The sequence below is a fragment of the Daktulosphaira vitifoliae genome, unplaced genomic scaffold, assembly GCF_025091365.1.
Source record: "Daktulosphaira vitifoliae isolate Bord-2020 unplaced genomic scaffold, ASM2509136v1 Scaffold_2, whole genome shotgun sequence".
In the NCBI taxonomy this organism is placed as follows: domain Eukaryota; kingdom Metazoa; phylum Arthropoda; class Insecta; order Hemiptera; family Phylloxeridae; genus Daktulosphaira; species Daktulosphaira vitifoliae.
Genome location: NW_026099573.1, coordinates 29,568,604 through 29,593,183, shown reverse-complemented (window position 1 = coordinate 29,593,183; position 24,580 = coordinate 29,568,604). Strand labels below are relative to the sequence as shown.

Below are 24,580 nucleotides of genomic sequence, written 5' to 3'. Positions count from 1 at the left end.
TCAGAAGAAAAATATTTAAAAGTTTAATAATGTATCGATTAATAGAGAATTATACAAGTTATTTTTGATAATAGTTTAATTTTTCTTTGGACATTGATAGTTGTCATAGTAACTGTATTTATAAATTATCTAATAAAAATTATTATAAATCATTAAAAAATAATTATAGGATCATTTAATCATTAGTCAAGAGAAAATGACAGTAAAAATAGATTTAATTCAATTAATAGATTTTGGGGATGGAACTTCTGGCGTAAGTTTTTTTACCATCAATTTTAAACCTAAATCGTGACATGGCATCGCGCTACGCTCTAGGCTGGCGTTTATCCGTGTCTCTCTCGATATCAGCCGGCCACCTATTAACACGTTAAGGGACAGTTAATGACATGGTATTTTACAAACACTGGTTTTATGAAATGCATGGGGTCAGAACAACTTCCTCCTTCATAAGAAATCATTGAAAATATTACTACAATATCAGTAATGAAATTTTTAGAATAGTCAAATTTTAATATTACTGCTATAACAGTAATATATGATTTTGTCTATCAATATGTTAATATATCAATCGGTTGTCATTGGAAGTCTCCCTGCCCTTGACACCGTGACAAGGCTGCTGTCAACATGTACTACTGATAATGCGTTTTGTTCCGTTTCCGACGTACACCTAAACTGGTTACTTCTTCTGTTTTTAGTTTGTGTTCGTGTGCGACTTTGTAAAACTACATTTTACCTATTCATATATTTAGCTGACTAATATTTTAAAAAAGAATCGGCCGATTACGACAAGCGTAATCGACTCGCGAAATATAAAATTAATTTGTTCACATTTTTACGAGTGGTTTTTTTTTTATAGTTTATTGTAAAACTATACTTTATATATATATCTTGTGCGTATTACTGGATTACGCGTTAATCTTTGGTTAATGATTTTAAACGTCTTAATGATATCAATTCTAATCAAAATAATCATTAAAAAAAGTTGGTCAAGTGAGAGCTGAGAAAATAAATTAGTTAAATTGTGTTAACTTAAAAGTTAAGTTGAAAAAGTTTAACTTGTGTGCAAAAGGTGATATTTTGAATCTCCCTCTGCAGGCAAATAAATGGTCAGATTTACAAAAAAATTGTACCAAATAAAAGGGAAATACCTAAGGCTTCAATATTATAATAAAATTATTTTCCTTCGTACATTTTTTCAAAAAGTTATGGCAGTTTTTAGAAAAAAAGTTTAAAAAATGTCAAAATTTATCGATTTTAAAAATTGTAAGTTTTGCGAATTTCCTCCATTTACAAGAAACAAAGGAAATTTTTTTAATTTTTAAAGGCAATGTTTTAATTACATACGATTTGTGATCTTTTGACTTATTGTTCATCAAAATTGGTCCTGTGAAAGCTGAATAAAGTGGCGACAGACATAAATAAAAAACATATCATAGTAAAATTAATACCTTCTAAGCTTCGCATTGAAGCTAAAAAAAATGTAAACTGTAAACTAAAATACTACACATACTACATGTGTCAATAAAGTTTTAATTTCAGGTAAATTTTAATTCACAAATTTTGAAAATAATACTTAAGACAATTGTGTACAGTGGTGGTATGGAAAACCTGCGGTTGCATTTTAAGGGTTACGACAACACTCAATTTGAAGTACATATTTTTTAGAATAAAAATTTAGTACATAACTCTTTTGGTTTGTATTAATATTGATTTTTGGCAAGGCTATGTTAGCAGGCAAGTTGTCTAGCGATGACTTTACAGACTTTACTGTGACAAGTGATGTTGGAACTTATAACGTTAAAATGAATCATGTTGAGGTAGTATTTTATTACAAGTATAGTTAATTTTTTAGAATGTTGATAAGACTGAAGTCATTAAATTTATAATTATGAGCTTAGTTTTTTTTAACTAATAAACATTTAACAGGATCAATATTTTATCAAAACTTTACAGTCTTCTTTCAACGTTATTAACGTATTATTTATATTTAGGAAAATGATAAAACACGGTAATAATAAAGAATTATTTTATTATGTAATTATGAAAACACTTAACGAAATCATATATTTTTAAGACAACGTTCAACTAAAACAATTCCCAAGAAAAATAAAATTGACACTATGATGGAGAAGCTGGAAAATCTTTCCATAAAAATTGAAAATTTACAGAAAGCTTTAAGTATAATTTTCCTGTTATAGATATGTTCTGTGAAAACAGCAAATATATTTTTCTAAGCACAAATTATCTAATCAAGCCATTAACTCACTTATTATTTATTATTTNATTTATAAAATTTATTTTTATTTGTTTATTTAAATATTGAGTTTTGTATTCCATATACGAAAAAATACATATCTAATCAAGCCATTAACTCACTTATTATTTATTATTTTAAAAGTATAGCAAATGCGTGTTTATGACTTTTTTTTCTTAAGAATGATTTTAATTTTTACTCAACGTTTCTTTTTAAGCACTATTTCCAGTAAAAATAAATTATTACATGAAAATTAAGGGTGCTCATGTTTTTTAAGCTCCTCATAAATTTACTCTCGAATCCTAGTAATTATATTGAATTCATAACTGTGATAACAGTTTACAGTAATTTTTGGTCATTGACAATTTTCGTCTGCCAAAACCAAATACGGCCCAAACTTTATTTTATAGTTTTTATTAATTATAATTACTAAGCTTAGGATTGATTTTATAATAATAATATAACTTGGCATATTCAGTATACCTATTATTATTATTATTATAATTATTTTACTATGAAACACAAGCTATAAACGAGTAAAAAAATTTTTAGATCCTGATAGTAATTCTAATGAAACAGTAAGTTCAGATCAATTGAAAACATCAAGAAAAGTTCGAGTTCGTTCTCATCCATCAATTGTTTATAAGCCAGGTCGTTTCAACTAAATACGAGGTCTGACTATTAAATAACAAGATTGCGCGCCTAGAAAATCCTGTAGGGGTGGGGAAAATACTAGTAGTGCGTTGGATAGCTAATAGTCTTATCTATTTGCGTACCAAAACACGTTTTTGTCACTATTATTGTATTTGTGCAGTAGCGGTTAGAAACAAACGTGTTTTTTTCTCGTGCCGAAAACCATGAGTGACGAAAAACACGAGCAACATATTAAGCTCAAATTCCTTGTTAAGTTAAAAAAATCTCCAACCGAGTGCTATAAATTGATGAAAGAGGCCTATGGGGACAATTCTCTATCACATGCGTGTGTTTTCGAATGGTGTAAGGGCTTCAGTGAAGGCCGAGAGATAACTAAAGATGATCAGCGCCTAGGTCGCCCTGTCACTGTTTTAACTTTGGAAACAGTGACCAAAATCAACCAAATGTGCGTGCAGATCGTCGAATGAGCATCCGGATGATTGCTGAGCCCGTAAACATCGATAAGGAAACTGTTAGAAAAATTTTACACGAGGAATAGAACATGACAAAAGCTTTGCAAAGATGGTGCCAAAAAACCTGACTTCTGACCAAAAGCTCATGCGTCAACAGGTCTGCACAAATTTCCTTGAAAGGTTAGATGACGATCCCAGACTGATGGAAAATATTATTACTTGCGACGAAATATGAATTTTTCAAAACGATGTTGTAACAAAGCGGCAATCAATTCATTGGAAGACGCCTGAATTGCCCAGAATCAAAAAAGCAAGGATGTCCAAATCAAAATTCGAGGCAATGCTGATCGTTTATTTCGACATTAACGGTATCGTGATGACTGAATGAGTTCCGGAGGGTCAGACTGTTAACCAGACTACTGTATTTTTCAGTTTTTGCAACACTGTGAGAACGGGTTCGTAAGAAACGGCCCGAGATACGGAATAACAACTTGTGGATCTTGCACCAGGACAATGAACCTGCCCACAACGCGTTATCTGTGAAGCAATATTTGGCCGATAAACGTACTCCAGTGCTCGAACACGCGCGTACTCGCCAGATTTAGCACCGTGCGATTTTTTTTTTGTTTCCAAAGATAAAATTTGTGAAATGAAAGGTATGTGGAGAGGGGGGGAGTATATTGAAGGGAGCATTCGAATGTAGAATAATTTTTATAATAAAACTCTTTTTCGTATCCAACCTCGTTATTTAAAAGCCAGACCTCGCATATAACCTAATTGAAATATTAAATTTTTATTTTATTATTAGGGTAACTCGTTTAGTTATCAAGTAATTAAAGATTTATTGAACTTCAAAATATATAACATATTTATTATTTGAATTCACTTCTAATATTTGGATATAATATTAGTAATTTCATAAATTCCAAAATTTTAAAACTTTTAGCAATATCAAATAAAAAACAGACTTACTGTTTTTGAATTTAAATTAAAAAGATAAAGGAGACTCTGTAATCGAACGGAGTTTTGGCTGTTCATAAAATATTTTAATGTCAACATAAGTGATATAAATTTTACTATTTAAATAAAGCAGCTTAATTTAACGAATTTACTCGACTTTGATGCTAAAAAGTTAATCGTGTAATACGATAGTTTTCACTTAATGAGGGATGTTAAATTACTTGACTAGTTACCCTATAGTTATTTGCTGAAAATATTTCGATTACTTTTTGTTTGTTTTATAATAAAGGTCCAATTTTATTTTATTACAGCTGAAATTTCTGAAAAGAATCATTTGGAACCTCCAGTTATCAATGTAATCAGTGATAATGACTTAAATAATTCAGACATAGATGATCAAACTGAGTATTTAAAACCGTCACTTTCAGGTGTGTTTTCAAGCAAGATTTCTATACTCAGTAAAACTAATCCTGAAAAATATATCTTGAAAAAGTATGACTCAAAATTATAAAATATTATTATCCGAATAATGTAATAATAATCGTAATATTACATGATCGTTTTAAATGTTAGCAAAATAAAAATGTGTTATTTTTTAATATCCAGTATAATTTTTTTATAGTGATAAACCAGCCACGTTGGCTAAACATGTAGAGCGAATACTCACTAGGCTCAACAAAATTGAACATAACATTTCCACATTTATGGAAAAATCAACTTGGCAAGAAAATGCAAACACATCTACTAATATGGTTAATTTAAACGTCGGCACAGAAGTACAAAATCGTCTTATTAACGAATAATAAAAAATAAATTTAGAATACTAGAGGTATAAGTGAATTATTTACAAATTTTGGATTATTTTGACATTTGGACTAAAAATTATAAGAAAAAAAATTGAAATAAATTTTTAAAAGTAAATTTGGTAAATTATTGACTTTACTAATTTCAAGACTAAAGAAATATCATTTATACCTTTAGCATCTTAAGTACTTCAATTTTAATTACTTTTATGTCTGCAGACTGAGAACAAAATGCTTTCTACATTAAGTGAAACAGTTAAAAATATGACCAAAGAGCTTGATCGTTATGACATCGTTATAGATGTAAGCATGATTAGTTTTAACCTAATATCAGATATTTGGTAGTATAATTCGTGAATTTAGTTCTACGTTATGTGATGGTGTTACGTTGCCATTATTGTGATAATTACTATAATAAAATACAGACAGCACATCCGCTTCCTGAGACTGATGAATTAACAAATAATATTTTTTGCCAAATTGGCAATAGTTCAAATTATTATAAAAATCCAAAAGACCTGACCATCTTGGTCAGTCGACTCCAGTGCCTTGTGTCATTTATCAGTCTCAGTACTCGGTTGTCGCTGTCCGGCTTTCTGCTTGAACTAAAGTCTTTGTTTTTTCCTTTTTAACCTATCTACTCTCTTCCTCAACATTTCAGAGTTCTTGTGTCTTGCACTTCGTCTGCACCTCATACCTAGGTGTTACCTTTATTCCCTTCCTTTAACAACAGCCTTTCGACACCCACAGCTATTCCGGAGTGTCAGCCAAGCACGGTGTCTGCTGTACAACACGCACGTGAATACCTAGACAGCAGGTATCCTCATCTTCTTCTTCGTACACTACTTACTGTTTTGTTCTGTGTTACGACAATTAAAAATAAAAAGGTCCTCATATGTACATGTCTACACTGAAAAATTTTAGAAGAAGAAATCTTAATAAAATAAAAATATATATTGCTAAAATACAGATAATATCAATTTTTCGTTAATTAAACAAAAATGTTTGTAAAAAAAAAAAAAAATTTATCAAGAAATTAAAAATTTTGTTAGAGTAAGAAAAGTAAAATTAATTTAATAATAAAAAAATTGTCGGTCGCATTTTTTTCGTTGTATGTAAAAGGTTTGCTTCTTTGTAGTGTGATATTAAATATGTCCGGTATGCTTATTTAAAAACCCCATTTGTTAGTGACGTATCCATTATTAAAATTTGTATAACTTATCATTTTCTTATAAAATACTATGTACGTTGTAATTTTATGACATGCATCTTAATCTCTGAAATAATTTGAAAATTGTAGTCTATTAGAACGGAACTAGAACATTTAGACCAAAGGAAAATAGAACAAATTGATCTTGAGAATGCTTTTGTTGGTATTCCATCACTTCAAGAATTCGATGGTAAAATGTCTGTATTTGATTTTAATTCTGCTATGGATGAAATTGATGACAAATTTTTAGAAATGCGTAAATTTGGATTAGATCATGTAATAAATATTTATAATAAAAATAATCAAACTAATTGTACTAAGTAAATATTATTTAGTCAAGTAAAGTCAAAATTGAGTTATTAGATACTATTGAAAATATAAACCAAAATATTGGTGCTGATTTTGAAAATATTCGCAAAGATTTTTCCAGTAAGATTGTTGTCCTACAAAAACAAGTGAAACAATTAATAGAGAAAGATCCAGAGGCATCTGGAGTAGCTAAATTTATTAAGTAAAGATTTATATAAAGTATAACATATCTTTTTAACGTTGCTAAATCATATTGATTATAATCAACAATTAATTTTGAAATTGTATGTACAACATAGTAATAGTGCCAAGAACTTTCATGTTAATAAATGTAAATTTATTTAAAAAATTTACTAAGATAAAATAATTTTAATTGATATATTCTTAAGAATTAGATTCTTAAATGCTTTATTTTAATATTATTATTTCTTAAAATAGCATTTATGTTTAGGGGCGTGACCTGTATATCTTGTGCAACTCCAGCCATGATAAGAACTACTAACAACATGAGCCTTTGTAAGTTCAAAAATTGGCCAGCGCGTGTACCTAACATTAGACTTTATTTGGCTTCTGAATTGGATCGTTTAAAGAAAGAACAAAAATTGTTAGTAGTTATTTTAATTAATGTATATATAACACTTATAGACACACATTCACTACAGATCTTGGAAAATGTTATATTACAATTATTACTGGTACTATACTTAAAACAATAATGACAAAGATAAAGTAATAAAAACCCAGTACAGTGGTGTAGCAGCTGGTTGGGTTATTATAATCACCATCATAAAAAATGCTTCAATGCAAATCTGTAGATAGTGTTTAATATTAAAAAATTATTTGATTATTCCAAATTTAATCACTGTCAGATATCATTATACTTGATCCAACTATGCCACGTCACCACTGTGCCGCAACTCCCCTGTGCTGGGTTTTTGTTTTATTAACTGTGATGTCTGTTTTTACCGTGCAGACAAAATAAAGTACGAAATTTTTTTTCCATAATAAAGACTATTGCATTAGCTTTAATTTAAGATATATATAAAAATGTCAGACTTTCTAGAAAAATTTCAAAAGTTAAGTTGGAAAAGTTGTATTTCTATATGCATTTTTCAGATTTGAATCCCTCCTCGTATATAGGGAAATGGTTCGATTTAAAAAAAATGTATGTCGAATGAAAATGTTTATAAATACTACTTCTTATGAAAACATTGTATTGATCCATACATTTTTTAAAAAGTTATAGCATTATAAAGTTAAAAATGTAAAAAATATAATCGAGAATTATCACACAAAAATAGCATTGGGTATCCATTTTCACTGTGAAGATAAAATAAAGTCCGAAATTTTTTTTTCCATAATAATGTATATTACATTAGCTTTAATTTAATATAGATATAAAAGTGTCAGAGTTTCCTGAACATTTTCAAAAGTCATGTTGAAAAAAGTTGTCATTTTGAATACTCCCCTGTGGGCAGGTGAATAGTAAGATTAAAAAATATACTAAATGATAGATAAAGATATTATGCATCTATAAAAATATTATATTGATTTTGTTATTTTTAAAATAGTTATGGCAGTTTTAAGTAAAAAAATTTAAAAAATTTCGAAAATTAGCGATTTTTAAATTTGTAATTTTTTTGGAGGTTTCCCCCATTTATGGGGAACAAGGGAATTTCTTTCCTTCGTTTTTTGAGGGTAATGTCTCGACTAGATAAGATTTGTGATCTTTTGATGTATTGTTGAGAGAAAACGGTTTGGTGAGAGCTGAAAAAAAGTGGTAACAGACAAAAAAAAAACCCCTTCAAAATAAAATTAATACCTTCTCAGCTTCGCATCAAAGCTAAAATATACTTTGATATAAATAGGTCACATCACTCTCCAATATGTTTTAATAAATTATTACTTAAATTTATTTAGAAATAGATGATAATGCTAAAAAAAAATTTGCATCAAACTATAAAAATGATTTAAAACATGAAATTGTAAATTTTAATAATAAATGAAAAATTTCAATGCAGGTTTTTTTATTTATAGAGCGCCATATAGTAAGAACATGAATATTTTAGCAAAATATAAGAACAATAATAAAAAAATAAAGTAAGTTTATTTTTCATTTTACTTTTGTTTATAAGACTTAATATAATAATATTATATTAAGTGAATATATTATATTCACCTTTAAAATTAACATGTCCATATATTTCTAAAAATACATTTAGATTATAGTAATTATATAAAATATTTGTTTCTCTCATTTTCTCACGTTTAATCTCACTGATTGTTACTTTGGAGAAAATAAATCGTTCTATTTAACATTAAATTTTATGTAAAAATTGTTAATTACATGAAAATTAAGGGTGCTCACGTTTTTCAAGCCTTTCATAGTTATACTCTTGAATCCTAAAAATTATCTTGAATTATGTAACTTATATTAGTTTACTATAATTTTGGTTCATAGACCGAAATACGGTCCAAGTTTTATTTGATAATTTTTATCAATTATAATTAATTATTTTAATTACAATAACATTTCTAGCAATTATACATTGTATTATTCCTAATATTATTATAATTTTACTATGAAACACAATTTATAAACAAGTAAACATTTTTTGATCCCGATAATAAATATGATGAAACAGTATGTTAGGATCAATTTTATTCTCACTAATTATTAATTTCAGAGATAATAAATCTTATATGGATGGCCTCGTAAAACTGGAACAGCACATTAAACGCAATAAAAGTTTTAACAAAGAAGACAAACATTGCAATAGCAAAAAAACTTTGCCATCATCTGTAATAATTAATTATATTTAAGATTACAATTAAACAAAACATTTTAATCACAATGAGAATAATTTATAATGTGATATATGTTTTGCATATTCAATTATTGAATATACAAAATAAAATTAGATGTTTATACTTTAATGAACTTTTATATATTTTAATTTCAATACTTTCAATTTCAATAAAGTGACTGTATATTTATCAAAAAGTATACCTAAAATTTACTCCTTTTTTTAGTATATTTTGTTATAATTCAAATAACAAAAATTAATAAAATAAAAATAAAGAAATTTTTGGGTTGGGCTATATATGGTAAGAACATGATGTTTTGGTTCTATTGGAGTCGTATGGTTCGAGGTTTTAATATATAAAAATATAAAAATAATAACGCAGTACCTCTAATTGAGATGTAATAAACTTTTGTCTGATTAGTTTCTAATATCCTATCTAAGATGTAACGAAACGGCGTAGCCAGTTCATGAATACCAGAGCCTAACTTATACAGTAAAAATCACGCTAGGTTTTTTAAAACATCTTTAAGGCAACGAAACGGCGGGCCAGTCCACGAATACCATATAACGTAATTATATATAATATTTTAACTAACCAGTCAAAATTTTAAGATATTAATTTAATAAATGATCTATTGCTTTGTCATCCTTTACTCAAACTTATTAACTCTAAATAATTGGGATAACATAAATATACTTACTTTTTTTTTTCTTGCAAATTGCTGGTAGATGATTCGATAAATATTTCGATATGTATATATACACTTATAAGTGTTCGATTCGTACTTCGTTACAAAAATAGAAAATTAAAACAAATTCTTTTCGAATGTATATAATCAAGACGCATAAAAAAATAGCCGATAACAACACGGGGTTGTGGCTAACAATTGTTTTCTTATTTGAATTCGGTGAAAGCGAACTCTCATTACTCTCTCACTCATCTGAAAGGATTTCAGTGCTTTTTATAGTAAAATGATAGTACCCCTAATCCAGGAATATTGTTGTCAGCGCTTTTAGTGATCTTTTTAGTTTATTGTATTTAATTATACAATATATGATTATTATATTGAGATAGCATATTTAACAATTGATAAATTGACATATATATAAATAATAAGAAATTGTGTTGAACAGTGTACATGTTATAACAGATAAGTTATTTGTTTGTTTACAAGTAATATAAAATAAAGATTATAAATTTTTCATTAATAATTATCAATTACATTATATACGTGTATGCCAAGTAATTGGCCATATACGACAATTTAATCAGTTTCTGTAATCATAAATGAATTAATTATTAAATTTCAATTTTTTTTTTATACAAATTTAAGTTTTACCTTACAAGATCTTCACGCTTCATTTGGACATTAAATAATAATTAAAGCTCAGACTTTTAAAATGTTATTACTAAAAAAATATTTTAAATAATAAATAAAAGTTTTAAATATCAACATATTTTGATAACTCAATATTTAGAAAAAAAGACTTATATGGGGTTTTGAATAGAGACGTCCTTCAGTCTTTTCACTGGTTATATTAGATTCTACAATAAAAAAATAAAAATATTATTGGCTTAAAATATATAAAATAAAATTTATAAAAAGTACAAAAATATAAAAGAATCCTGAAAATTTTGTTTTTTTTTTAAAGCGTTCGTAGTAGCTTGTAAGCTTATATGTCTTTATCTAATTGAAAAACACATTGCCAACGGTTGCGTTAAACTTTCTATTTAAGTAATTTAAATGAAATATTTTTTTTGATGGTTGTTATCGTATTTTTATTTAGTATTGAAAGAATAAAATTATACATATACACCGAGGTCGTTATCACGCAAAGTTTATACAAGCCATTGTACATAATCAAACGACCTTCCTCCCGGTGGCTCCGGTGAGTCCTTGTCTTCATAGTTTATATTAAACATTGAGCTGTGAAGTAATCGCCCGCACTAATAGAGTTACACCTCGATGACGTCTAAATGATTTAATGAGATAAATCCATTGGATAAACACGTCTTATACATGTGATTGTGGCTATGACTTGTATCTGATGCGGATATAGCTGATGTGATAACGGCGGCAACAACTGTAGTAGCAACAATAGTTGCATCTTCGTTATACTATGTTATATTTTAACGTAAAAAGTATTGCCATAGTACACACACACACACACATAGGGTCAATACTGTATACAACAAACGACCTTGTAGTAATGACGTGAAATACTGCACTACGCGTTAGGCACGTGATCGAAGTTTTTATCAACGTAAAAAGACAACTGTAGAGATGTCGGAATTTGTAGAGGTAACATAAAAGAGGTATTCAGCATTTACAAAATATTGACTTGGAGTTTAACGACAGCGTTGGGGGTGAATTGTAACACAGCTGTCTAGGATTGACGGCCGGTCATAACAAGTTTACCGAAAATCGTCTGAAAAAAGACACTTTACGGTATTTGAACCCTCGACCAAAGGCGTCGTAGTGACAAACCTTATCACTAGGCCACCGTGCACTTATGATTCAGATCCTGATACACTAACATATAGGTTGATAACGTGATGTGTGGCTGAGGAAAACTCGGTACCTTGTGTTATAATTCAAATAACAAAAATTAATAAAATAAAAATGAAAGTAAAATTTTAAGAGATGGGGTTTTGGGTTTTTGTGTATAGTGAGAACCTGATGTTGTGGTTCTATCGGGGTTGTAGAGTCCGAGGGTTTTAGAACAATAAAGACAAGTAGATATAAAAAGAAATCATTAAAGTTTCTCTATAGAGATATTACAAATGATCTAACTGGTAAGTACCTGAAATAATACACTGAGGCAACGAAGAGGCGGTGGCCATCTCACGAATACCCAGTCGAAGTGTTTATATATACAGTAGAAATCACATTAGGTTTTTTAAAACATCTTTAAGGCAACGAAACGGCGGAGCCAGTCCACGAAATACATATAATGTGATTATGTATAAGGTACGAACTAGTCAGTAACAATTAATAAAGTTTGAATATAAATATGTGATCTATTGCTTTATCATTCTTTACTCAGATGATTAATTCTAAATAATTGGGTTAATATAAATTTACTCACCTTTTTATTTGGCTTGTACAAAGATCGTCAAGGTTTGCGTAAATATTTATACTATCTCTTTTAAATAAATAAAGTGTTAACGCAAAATAATTGTATTCAATATCGCTTTAAAATGTACCGACGACAACACGGGGTCGCGGCTAGTTTGTTCAAAATAAATCAAAATAGAAGAATTCTGAATTCCTTATTGAATTCAGGTCTTCAAAAAGAAGAGAGAATTGAGGCGCTCGCTGGCACACTCGCTCACTCACTCACTAATGTGCAAGCAGAATTAAGCCTTTTTATATTATTTTTAATTGCCCCCTTCATAGGTTGTTGTCGTCAGCGCTTTTAGTGATTCTCAATTTATTGTATTAAATTGAACATAACATGATAGTTATTTTAAGATAAGATGTATAGTGTACAATAATCAATTTAACATGTATATACATATATAATAGTTAGTGTACAAATGTCTGTATGTTATAACAGATAAATTAATTATTTGTTTGTATACTAGTAATATAAAATACAGATTATACATTTTTCATTGATAAATGTAAGATGCGTAATGCAAAGCATTAGGCATTTACGACACTTGTCAATTGGCACAAATGTACATACCGTTGCGGCATATCAAATGCGCGGAATCGACGCGTACTATTTGTACGTTGTACCGTTAGCGTATACCTTCCCTAGAAAATGAACTTTATTTATGACCTATTCAACATTGACTTGCCGATAGTAGATAGTGCCGGTTGATAAAAATGTTTGTGTTGAAAAATGTTATCCCATCATTTTTGTTTTCTATTTAATGTTCTTTCTAAAACAAAATTATAAATTTATTAATAATATATGAATGGTTATTAAATTTTACTCACATTAATTTGAAGCATACAATGTAATACGTTCTAATAGGTGCATGAATTGATGACTGGTATTTAATTTGTTTGCAACAGCATTGTTAATAGTACAGTTTAATTTATGAAGTTATACATATTCTAGGTTTCGTCAACAAACCTAAATGTCCGTCAACAGTATTTTGAGGGACCAACGGGGGATATAGTAAGTTCGCTAGGCTATATCCATCTTAGGTATTGAGATTGCCTATTTAATTTATATTCCCTTGGAGGAACTACCAAGGGTCGCACTACAATAATATATATATTATACTCTTGGTTAACAACGATTTATTAAGTAAATTAAATATGCAATACAATCTGCTGTTTACCAGGTGATGATAATAATTCAACAGGGAGCTGACGGCCACGCATACACTATCTCGGTGGTAGTTAATTTTAGTCAACGTCTTTGAAAATATGGGAAATAGTTGCGATGATGGTAAAAAAAAACTAATCTGGGACATTCGTATTACGACACGGTATTCGTGAATCACAAGAGTGTTTTTATGTGCATTTTTATTATATGATCTAGTTAAATATGAATGTTTCTATTTAACGAAATTAAGTTGGTACCCTAAACGCACAGGGATGGACATAATAATTATTTAAACATTTTAAATTTTAAAAATAATTACTAATAAAAATAAATGTATTATATTATAGAAGGGGACGTTAGATATAATAAACCCCTTTACAAATATTTGTTGAAATTGCGTCTAAGAAAATATATTGGACATTAAATAAATAATTTAAGTATCAACAATAAACAAATTTTCCGAAAAGCCTTAAAAATCATTCAAATTTGGGTAAGATTAAAGTTTGCTGGAAACCTTGAATTACTAGTTGCAGTAAAATATATATTAAATGTAATTAATTTATTGAATATTGCTCTTTGATCGGAATATTAACAAATTTATACTTGAAATAGATGTAATGTAAAAATCCTCTCTGAGTTTTGACTATTATCACTCATAATTTACTAGTGTGATTTCTTGCGTAAGGAGTTATTGTAAATAAAAATAAGTATTTGAATGGGACAATTTAATAACAACTTTAATATTATTAAATTTGTTAAAAGAAAAACGTAATTACACAGTAAAACTCTTATCATTCAAATACTTTATTTTTAATATACAAAGATGATAATTTTTATGTATAATAGACATTTATTTTATGTGCTTATAGCTATAAGTATGTTTAAAGAAATTGTGTTAATGTTATATAATTTGTTTGATTACTGAAATTTTTTTTTAGATGTATTAATAACAAATATTATTGGCGCTCATATTTCACGAAGTAAAAGGCAAACTGCTAATACCATTTTAAATTTGAAAAACACACTTATAAAAATTAATTTATACATTTTTAGAAGGGGACATTAGATATTATAAACACATTCAAAAATTTGAGTTTAAATTGCGTCCATGAAAATATACATTAAATCTCAAATAAATAATTCAACTACACACACATTTTACGATAAGCATTAAAAAACGTTAAAATTTGGGTAAGATTAAAGTTTGCTGGAAACCTTGAAATACTAGTTCAGTGAAATATATATTACATTTAATTAATTTCTTTAATATTGCTCTTTGGTCAGAATGTTTACAAATTTATACTTGAAATAGATATAATTTAAAAATCCCCTCTGAATTTTAACCATTATCATTCTTAATTTACTAGTGTGACTTCTTGTGTAAGAAGTTATCATAACTAAAAATAAGTATTTAAATGGTACATTTTAATAACAATTTTAATATTACACAATAAATTATTATAATTTAACACAGTATAACTCTTACTATTCAAATACTTTATTCTTAATATTTCAAGATGATGGTTTTCATGTATAATAGACATTTATTTTATGTGTTTATAATCATAGGTATGTTTATCAAAAATGATCTACTATTATATACTATAATGTTCATGTATACTTTGTTTGATAACTAAACATTTTTTTTTAGATGTATTAATAACAAATATTATTGGCGCTCATATTTCACGAAGTAGAAGGCAAACTACTAATACATGTCCCATGTTGGTAACTTTATGCTTATATTTATTTTCAGTCATTGATACAACTACCCTAGAAGCAAGGAATTTTTTTAAAAACATAAAACATTTAAGTACCTTAAAATTATCTTTAAAAATACGTTTTAATGTCAATATTTCATTAAAAAAATATTTTTAAACTTCATTGAATTTTAAAAATAAATGTTCAGACCTCTTATAGAGGGCCTAAGTGTCCAATTTGAGAATTTAGTTCATGGAAATGTATAAAATTAAATTTATTGTTCCTTGTTGTGACATTATGGGACATGAGGAGATTTTTATTAGTATTCATGATGATTAACATGAAAAAACTAAAAAGAAATAATAGAAAAAAATGACGGAAAATAATTAAAAATTAAAATATTTATATTAAAATATATTCCCACTAAAAACTAAATAAATAATATTAATTGATACATAAAAATATTTTTAGAAAGTGGCAACTTTGATTTTAGTCCCTTAAAAGTGGTATTCTGTTAATGCTAATACTCCTTTGCTTTAGCCCTCGATTTATTCTATGTATGAAGTAGAATGTTGGTTTTCAAAACTTGAGTTAATTTAAAAAAATATATTTTTTTAGAGATTTATATCGGTGTTCAAATGGCGATTGTATAGTTTTCACATTTACTTGTGATGGAAAAGTTGACTGTTCTGATAATTCGGACGAGACTGAAAGTCTTTGCTCGACACGTTTTATATCGTAATAATATTAGTACAGTGAAAACTATTTTGAATACATAAATTCTTATTTTTTTATTTATTTATGAAAATCGTAGATGCCCTGGTTTTGCGTTTCGCTGCTCATACGGAGCATGTGTAAGTAAAAGTGTTTTATGTGATGGAACTTTTGATTGCATCGATAAATCCGATGAAAACAACACTTTATGTTATCAAACAAAGTTTCAAAGCACAACTTACCAAACAATTCAGGGCAAAACTATCAATATTCTAACGGAATGTCAGTTAGTATATAATTAATTCTTTAATAATGGTGTGATATAATAATTATAACATAAATCATTCGTGTTCATTATTTTTTAATAATCTTTATACATGAATTTAGAAAAATTCACAGCTATTTCGCAACTTTACATCCCACTATCATTTAAACTAAGGTTAATTAAAGAGCAATAATAAAAATGTGAGAGTATCAATTTCTTGCATATTTTTATGTCAAGAGTGTATAAAAGAGGGTTCGGATGTATTAGAAAAATTAACATTTAAATTTATTAAAAAAAAGGTTCATTTATTAGGTCGACACAATTTCAATGTGATTCTGGTGAATGCATCGATAGTATTTATGTATGTGATGGTACAGCAGATTGCCAAGATGGAACTGATGAGACTGAAAAAAATTGTGAAAATATTAGGTAATTAAATATCTCATTTAATTGCAAGTGGAGACCCGTGTGTGCTCGTGGTGGGGATGCTACTTTAAATATAATACCACTATTCATAGATATAAAAATTGTCAATTTAAATATTATAAAATAAAACACAATACACATATTATTATTTTAAAGGTTACAGTAAAAATTAGAAATGAAAATACAAATAATAGCGATTATACTATTATAGCAATCGATAACGTCGAGTGTACAGTCAATTAATTTTGAAAATAAATTACTCAATATAGTAATATACTAATATTTTACCGTAGACTACGATATCAACTTTAATGTTTACACACGACAAATTGTTTATAATTATTTAAATATTTAAAAATTTGGATTTTTAATAAAAAGTATTTTTTGAAAATATAGAATTAAGAATATAACTCTAATTTTCTTCTTTTAATTAATTTTAGTATGGCGTGCAATTTCTCGCCGTCCAAAACATGAGCCGCCACTGTAAATAATTTAATTGTTTTATAATTGCAAATATATTCCATAATAGTTACTTTAATAATAATTTATTATTTATAGATGTAAGAGCTATTCTTTGACGTATAACTATGGAGCATATACAGGGTGATTTTTTTATCATAACCCACTCAATTACTTGCAGAATAATAATAATTTAAACATTTTTTTTTTTATTATTTTTAGTTACACATTATTCTTGAATTTTTAACTATGTAATACTTTTTAAGTTCATCCCTTATGCCTTGGAGGGGGGTCAACTTTGTTTTTTTAAATGGTAACACATATTTTTAATTTAATAAAATGTTTGAGTTTTTAATTTAATAGTAAATGGCATTTGAATTTTTAATATAACTTAATTCGTTTATTAGATATAATCATTTAAAGTTTCAAATTTTTGAATTAATATACAGGTATAATACACAAGGGATTACAAATATAGGTAGCTAATTGGTTTTTTATAACATCGATATTAGCAGGTACACAGCATTGTTATTATCAATTGTAGTAAGGCACATTGTTATGAGTTTATAAATACACTAACTGACAATACAGAAAGTATATCTATTGATAATCATAATTGATAATAAACAATCTATGACTGAGACAGCAATGTCATAAAAATTCAATTAGCTACCTGTATTTACAATCCCATGTGTATTATACATGTATATTAACTCAAAATTTTGAAACTTTAAATGTTTATATCTAATAAGCTAATAAAGTTATATTAAAAATTCAAATGCCATTTACTATTAAATTAAAAACTCAAACATTTTATTAAATTAAAAATATGTGTTACCATTTAAAAAAACAAAGTTGACCCCCCTCCAAGGCATAAGGGATGAACTTAAAAAGTATTACATAGTTAAAAATTCAAGAATAATGTGTAACTAAAAATAATAAAAAAAAAAAAATGTTTAAATTATTATTATTCTGCAAGTAATTGAGTGGGTTATGATAAAAAAATCACCCTGTATACCCAAAGAAAAAAAAATTTTAATGTAACCGAATAATTTAAGAGATTTTTATTATAATTTTTTAGTAAGACATGTACAGTTCTTAACAAAGAAGGAAGTGATTTCTTATACATAAATTATTCAGATACAAAATTTATATTAGAACCTATAACACCTAATACAAAATTGTATGAAACCAATATTATTAAAGAAACATGTAAGTCTGGTTATAATTCAAGTAATACAGAATATAGAAGTTTGACGTGTAAAAATGGAAATTGGTATCCAAACTTTGATGAAGAGTTTTGTTTAAGTGAGTTAAATATTAATGAATAGTATATTCATCAATTTGTTTAATATAAACAAATTGATTGAATTCATTATTTAATTTCAATTTTTGATGTTTTATGATTTTATAATAATTATAAAGTGTCGATAATTTTTTATTTGAACTTTTAAATTTAAATATAAAAACTAATTTGTCATGATGAGTTTTACATTTTATTTTTGCTTGAACTTAACATGTTCCAAAGGGTGGTGATCCTCTGTAACAAATTAGGGAGTCATTCATGATTACTGTGTATACATATGATGATAGTGTGTATACATTACAAACTTGGCATAAATACCATGATAAGAAATTAGATAAGGCAATTATTACTTATCACTCTCATTCAAAAGTATATTGAAAAGATAGCGTTTTTTTCTGTCCTTTTCTCAATACGTACTTCAATGTTTAATACCGTAAAATAGTACATGAAAATTTAAAATTTCACAAACTTCAAAACGCTACAGAATATTTACTACTGAATATTAATAAGATATTTTTTTACTAAAATTTTTCTTCAATTCTACTCTACAAAATAGCTATCTTAGATTTTTTTTTTACATTTTATTTAAAATTTAAAAATAAATAATATTTTTAAAAATGTAAAAAAATTAATTATTGAGATATAGCTATATATATGATATAGCTACGTCTAACTAATATTTAAAAAAAAAATCAACTAAAAATTTCTACCCACTAGACTCGACCCTAAATAAACTACTAAATTAATAAATAAAAACTAAATAGTATTAAAATAATAAAATTTCATCTTCGACAAATAAAAATTATGTAAGTGTTGTTATTCATTTGATAGAGTAGAATTAATTTAAATTATTTATTTCAAAATATTCTAGTGATCAATTGAATATTACAAAATATTATGTCTAACTATGAATTTCAGAAAATTGTCCATTTTTGACTTCAAAAACTTTAGACTTCGAGTGTAAAATAAATGATCGTACTGTTGATTGTTCAGAACCATTACTTCAAGGAACTTCACTGGTACCTTCATGCAAAGCAGACTATCATCTTTCAAATGGATATAAAGGTGTTTCGAGAAATCTTTTGTGTGGAAAATATGGTCTATGGAGTGGCAAATTATACGAATGTGAATCACGTAGGTTTATGACATATTTTAAAATTTCGAACAATATAAAAAATATTTTAATTAGTTTCAATAAATGTGAATTTTTTTTCATTTATATGAATTATTTGTTTAGTGCTGATTATGGCCACCTTGTTCCCTAGATACGTAAACACGATCAACTAGTACTTTTTGTGGCTTCATAAATTAAATATTTTTTATTTAAATGAATTTAACTATTAGAAATTATTATACTTGAAAATTCAATTATTATCTAAAGTACTGAGGGAGCATAAAACGTTCCTATGATCAATCTTCTATAAGTAAATGGTCTCTAAAGTCGATAATGACGTAATTTTTGGTTGATATATAAACCGCTCTAATTATTTGAGTAATATGAGATGAAAAAAAGAAACATTCCGGTAACTTATCCTTAATGAGTAATTAAACTTGTAACATTAGTAGTGATTTAAATGTAAAAATTAATTTTTTCGACCTAAAAGAAAAAAAATTGAAATAAGTTTAACTTTATATTTTATGTCAATTATTAGCTACAATGCGAAGCGGAGAAGGTATTAATTTTACTATGATGTGTTTTTTTTTTTTTTTTTTTTTTTNAAAATGTAATTATCAGCACAAATTTTTTTTTTCTAAACCTATCTTCTATGCGCAAATGGCTACCGTATTCAAAAATATGCTATTATTGTGTTAAAATTCTTGGTTTTGTATTTTATTTTATTATAAGGGGATTAAACTGATTTTCATAAATATTATATCAATCTAAATGACATAGTATAAAAATTAATCATATTTAAATTTTTTTGTTTCTTTGAAGTCGAGAAAAATAACTTTAAAATTTAACTAGCAAAATTTCCATTTTTATTAAGTGACGAATGAAATGTACGGTTTCTGAGGCGGTAACATTTGGGTCTTTCACGACTTAGGCACAGAATTTTTTTTAAATTCGTTTTGAGTTTTATCTCATTTAGATTCAATAACTTCAATAAATATCAAGGATTCCATTAATGTAGTCTCCTCTCGTGAGAAGAAATTCATATTAATATTATTTTACTATGTGGTCAAATTAAAGCTTCTTTTATGTACTATAAAATGAAAAAAAAAAATTTGTCCCGACACTTTTTTTTCTGCACGTAAACGGCTGTCGTAGTTAAAAAAACACTATTTTTTGTTAAAATTTTCGATTTTCGATTTTAAATTTCCAACTTAAAAATGTTATAACTTTTCGAAAAATGTATGTTTCAGCACAAATATGTCAAATGAAATATGTAATTATTATGTATTTAGAAAAAAAAAATTTGTGCTGATAATTACATTTTTCGAAAAGTTATAGCACTTTTAAGTTGAAAATTTAAAATCGAAAATCAAAAATTTTAACACAAAAATAGCGTTTTTTTAACTACGGAAGCCGTTTACATGGAGAAGATAAAGTGTCGGGACAAATTTTTTTTTTTCATTTTATAGTACATAAAATAAGCTTTAATTTGTTATGTTTGAAGGACGCAGTATTTCCGGAACATTTTCAAAAATTAAGTTGAAAAAGTTAATTTTTGTAAAAAAGTTGCTATTTTATATCCCCCCTAATGAGCAGGTTAAGAGATAGATTTTCAAAAAAATGATATCAAATGAAAGGTAAATATCTAAGGTTTTAGTATAAAAAAAAATTATGTTGATTTGTTTTTTTTTGAAAAAGTTATGGAAGTTTTAAGAAAAAAAAGTGAAAAGAAATGACAAAATTTACCGATTTTTAAATTTGTAATTTTTTTGGATATTTCCCCCACTTTCGGGGAACGAGGGAATTTTTTTCAATTTTTCAGAGTAATGTCTCCAACTAGATACGATTTATGATCTTTTGACGTACTTTTGAAAGAAATCGGTCTAGTGAGAGCTGAGAAAAAGTGGCAACAGACATAAAAAAAAAAAAACACATCATAGTAAAATTAATACCTTCTCAGCTTCGCATCGAATCTAAAGAGGAACAAGGTACTGTTTATTCATTAAGAAAAACATTAAAGTAATGAAAAAAGTTTTTCTATCGTAAAAATAAATGAAATCATATACTCCATTATAAATTAACTTATTTTCAGAATGTGGTGAAAGAATTAATAGCCATTTAAAAATTTCAAATGGAATGTTTGGTAAAGTTCCTTGGAATGTTGGTATTTATCGAAAAGAAAATAACTTATACAGCCATATTTGCGGTGGATCACTAATTGCTCGAATTTAGTTGTGTCTGGTAAAACATAAATCTTTTTTTTTTGTTTTAGAAAACTGATTTCTTTGAAAATATAAAAATTATTAGTAGCATTATTTTTGGTTTAGCTGCTCATTGTTTTTATGATGACTCAAATAACAGACTAGATAATAACAATTTTCAAATATTTGTTGGAAAGCATTACAGAAATTATGATTCTAAAGATGAAACCCAGTATGCTAAAATTTACAATGTAAGGTTAAATATGTTTAACAATTTGAAAACTTTAAAATTTTTGTCTTTAGATTACAAGAATTCATATAGGAGAAAAGTATATCGGGCGGAATACGTTATACTTTGATGATATAGCTATTGTTGTATTATCTGATCCTATAAATATCAGTCCAGCTGTTTCCATAGTTTGCATTGATTGGAATGATGACTACTCAGAAGTCAATGGGAATTTAGGATTGGTAAATATTTAATACATTTATATAAACTGGTATTGATGTAGCAATTAATTAACTGCAAACATCTCTGTAGAAAATTTGATGAAGAAAGTTTGTAGAATTTTATAGATATCAACAAAATCTGTATGTAATTGAGTGGGTTATGAAAAAAAATCATTCTGTATAAATATAAATAGTACTTATATAAAAAAAATTATAATGATCCATTCATTTTTCAAAAAGTTATAGTATTATAAACTTAAAAATTTAAAAAATATTTTTTTACAAAAATCGTATTTTTTTATTTTTAATGTTTGTTTTCACCGTTAAGACAAAATGAAGTACGAAATTCTTTTAGCTTCGATGCAAAACTGAGAGAGTATTAATTTTACCACGATGTGTTTTTTTTGTCTGTTGCCATTTTTTCTCAGCTCTCACTGGACCTATTTCTTTCAACCCCCCAAAAAATTACAAATTTAAAAATCGGTAAATTTTGCCATTTTTTTCACTTTTTTTAATTAAAACTTCCATAACTTTTTCAAAAATAAACGAATTAACATAATTTTTTTTTATATTAAAACCTTAGATATTTTCCTTTCATTTGATATCATTAAACTGCTCATTGAGGGGGATTTAAAATTGCAACTTTTTTTACAAAAACTAACTTTTTCAACTTAATTTTTGAAAATGTTCCGGAAAAACTGCGTCCTTTAAACATATATCAAATTAAAGTTTATTTTATGTACTATAAAATGAAATTTTATCTTCTATGCGCAAATGGCTACCGTATTCAAAAATATGCTATTTTTTATTAAAATTCTGGGTTTTGTATTTTATTTTATTTTAAAATATCTTATTAGGGGAATACACTGACTTTCATGAATATTATATAAATGAATTGACATAGTAGAATAAAGTTCATAAAATATAAGAAATTAAACTTATTAAAATTTTTTTACTTTTTAAAGTCGAAAAAGTAATTTTTAAATTTGAGTTAGCTTAAATAGCCAATTTTATCATGCAACAAAAGCAACGAACAGTTGTCGAATGGGTAACATCCATATCTCTCACGCTTAAGTTTATGATATTTCAGTTAATGATTAGTTATTACTCTTAAAAATCAAAAAAATATTCCTTATTCAAATAAAAAGTAGCTTAACCAGCTTTTTCCATACAAACAATTAAAATCATTAATTTTTAATATTCTTAAAGTATTTGTTGTCGAATTAGAATTGATATGATAAAAGTATTCAACTACAAAAGTCAATAATTTTACTTTATAATTTATTAATTTCTTAACTCTATTTGTGTGTACTACTACCAGTCTATAATATGTAAAATTTTTTTGTAATATGTTGCTATATGAATCATAAATTTAAAAAAAAAGTGTCGGGACAAATTTTTTTTTTTCATTTTATAGTACTTAAAATAAGCTTTAATTTTATATATGTTTAAAGGACGCAGTATTTCCGGAACATTTTCAAAAATTAAGTTGAAAAAGTTATTTTTTGTAAAAAAGTTGCCATTTAAAATCCCCCCCAATGAGCAGGTTAAGGGATAGATTTTCAAAAAAATGATATCAAATGAAAGGTAAATATCTAAGGTTTTAGTATAAAAAAAAATTATGTTGATTTGTTTTTTTTTGAAAAAGTTATGGAAGTTTTAAGAAAAAAAAGTGAAAAGAAATGACAAAATTTACCGATTTTTAAATTTGTAATTTTTTTGGATATTTCCCCCATTTGCGGGGAACAACGGAATTTTTTAAAATTTTTAAGGGTAATGTCTTCAACTAGATACGATTTGTGATCTTTGGACGTATTTTTGAAAGAAATCGATCCAGTGAGAGCTGAGAAAAAGTGGCAACAGACATAAAAAAAAAAAAACACATCATAGTAAAATTAATACCTTCTCCGCTTCGCATCGAAGCTAAAAAATGATTTTTAGTTTCACCTGAATTTAACGATGGATTTTTACAATTATAATTATATTTTATAATACGCTCAATTGAGTAAATCTTTTTAACTACTTTGTTTTGATTGGTTCATTTAGTTAAAGTAAATTATTAAAATTAATTAAGTTCTGAATATTTCAATTGCAGAATCTTTTTAAACACCAAAAGTTATTAGGAAATGATTACTATTCTTTCTATTTCAGTTATCTATTACGATAAAAATGCAAAAAAATCGAATTTTTCTGATAAATGTACTGTAA

At 26.6% G+C, this 24,580-nt stretch overlaps 2 protein-coding genes across 13 annotated transcripts in view; both read left to right on the top strand.

Annotated features, from left to right (window-relative positions):
- Nucleotides 1-24,580, top strand: part of LOC126897233 (modular serine protease-like) — a 116,139-nt gene that overhangs the window by 10,932 nt on the left and 80,627 nt on the right. For 4 of the 12 annotated variants that reach the window (XM_050670681.1, XM_050670680.1, XM_050670678.1 and 1 more), the window contains exon 11: nt 22,226-22,393. The exons of 5 other annotated variants lie outside the window; for them this stretch is intronic. In XM_050670681.1, coding sequence (XP_050526638.1) covers nt 22,226-22,393 — 168 coding nt within the window. Of the gene's footprint in view, nt 1-15,166; nt 15,306-15,387; nt 15,461-16,055; nt 16,176-16,251; nt 16,438-16,728; nt 16,846-18,382; nt 18,610-22,225; nt 22,394-24,580 lie in introns of those variants that run through there. 3 more of the 12 variants (XM_050670675.1, XM_050670673.1, XM_050670672.1) reach the window with 3 other exon arrangements.
- Nucleotides 180-9,564, top strand: LOC126897266 (uncharacterized). Its single transcript, XM_050670759.1, has 11 exons — nt 180-1,263; nt 1,325-1,817; nt 2,807-4,016; nt 4,632-4,812; nt 4,943-5,096; nt 5,343-5,426; nt 6,424-6,609; nt 6,669-6,844; nt 7,094-7,246; nt 8,680-8,742; nt 9,330-9,564. The coding sequence occupies exons 3-11, from the start codon at nt 4,010-4,012 to the stop codon at nt 9,463-9,465; spliced, it is 1,140 nt and encodes a 379-aa protein (XP_050526716.1). The 5' UTR covers nt 180-1,263; nt 1,325-1,817; nt 2,807-4,009; the 3' UTR covers nt 9,466-9,564.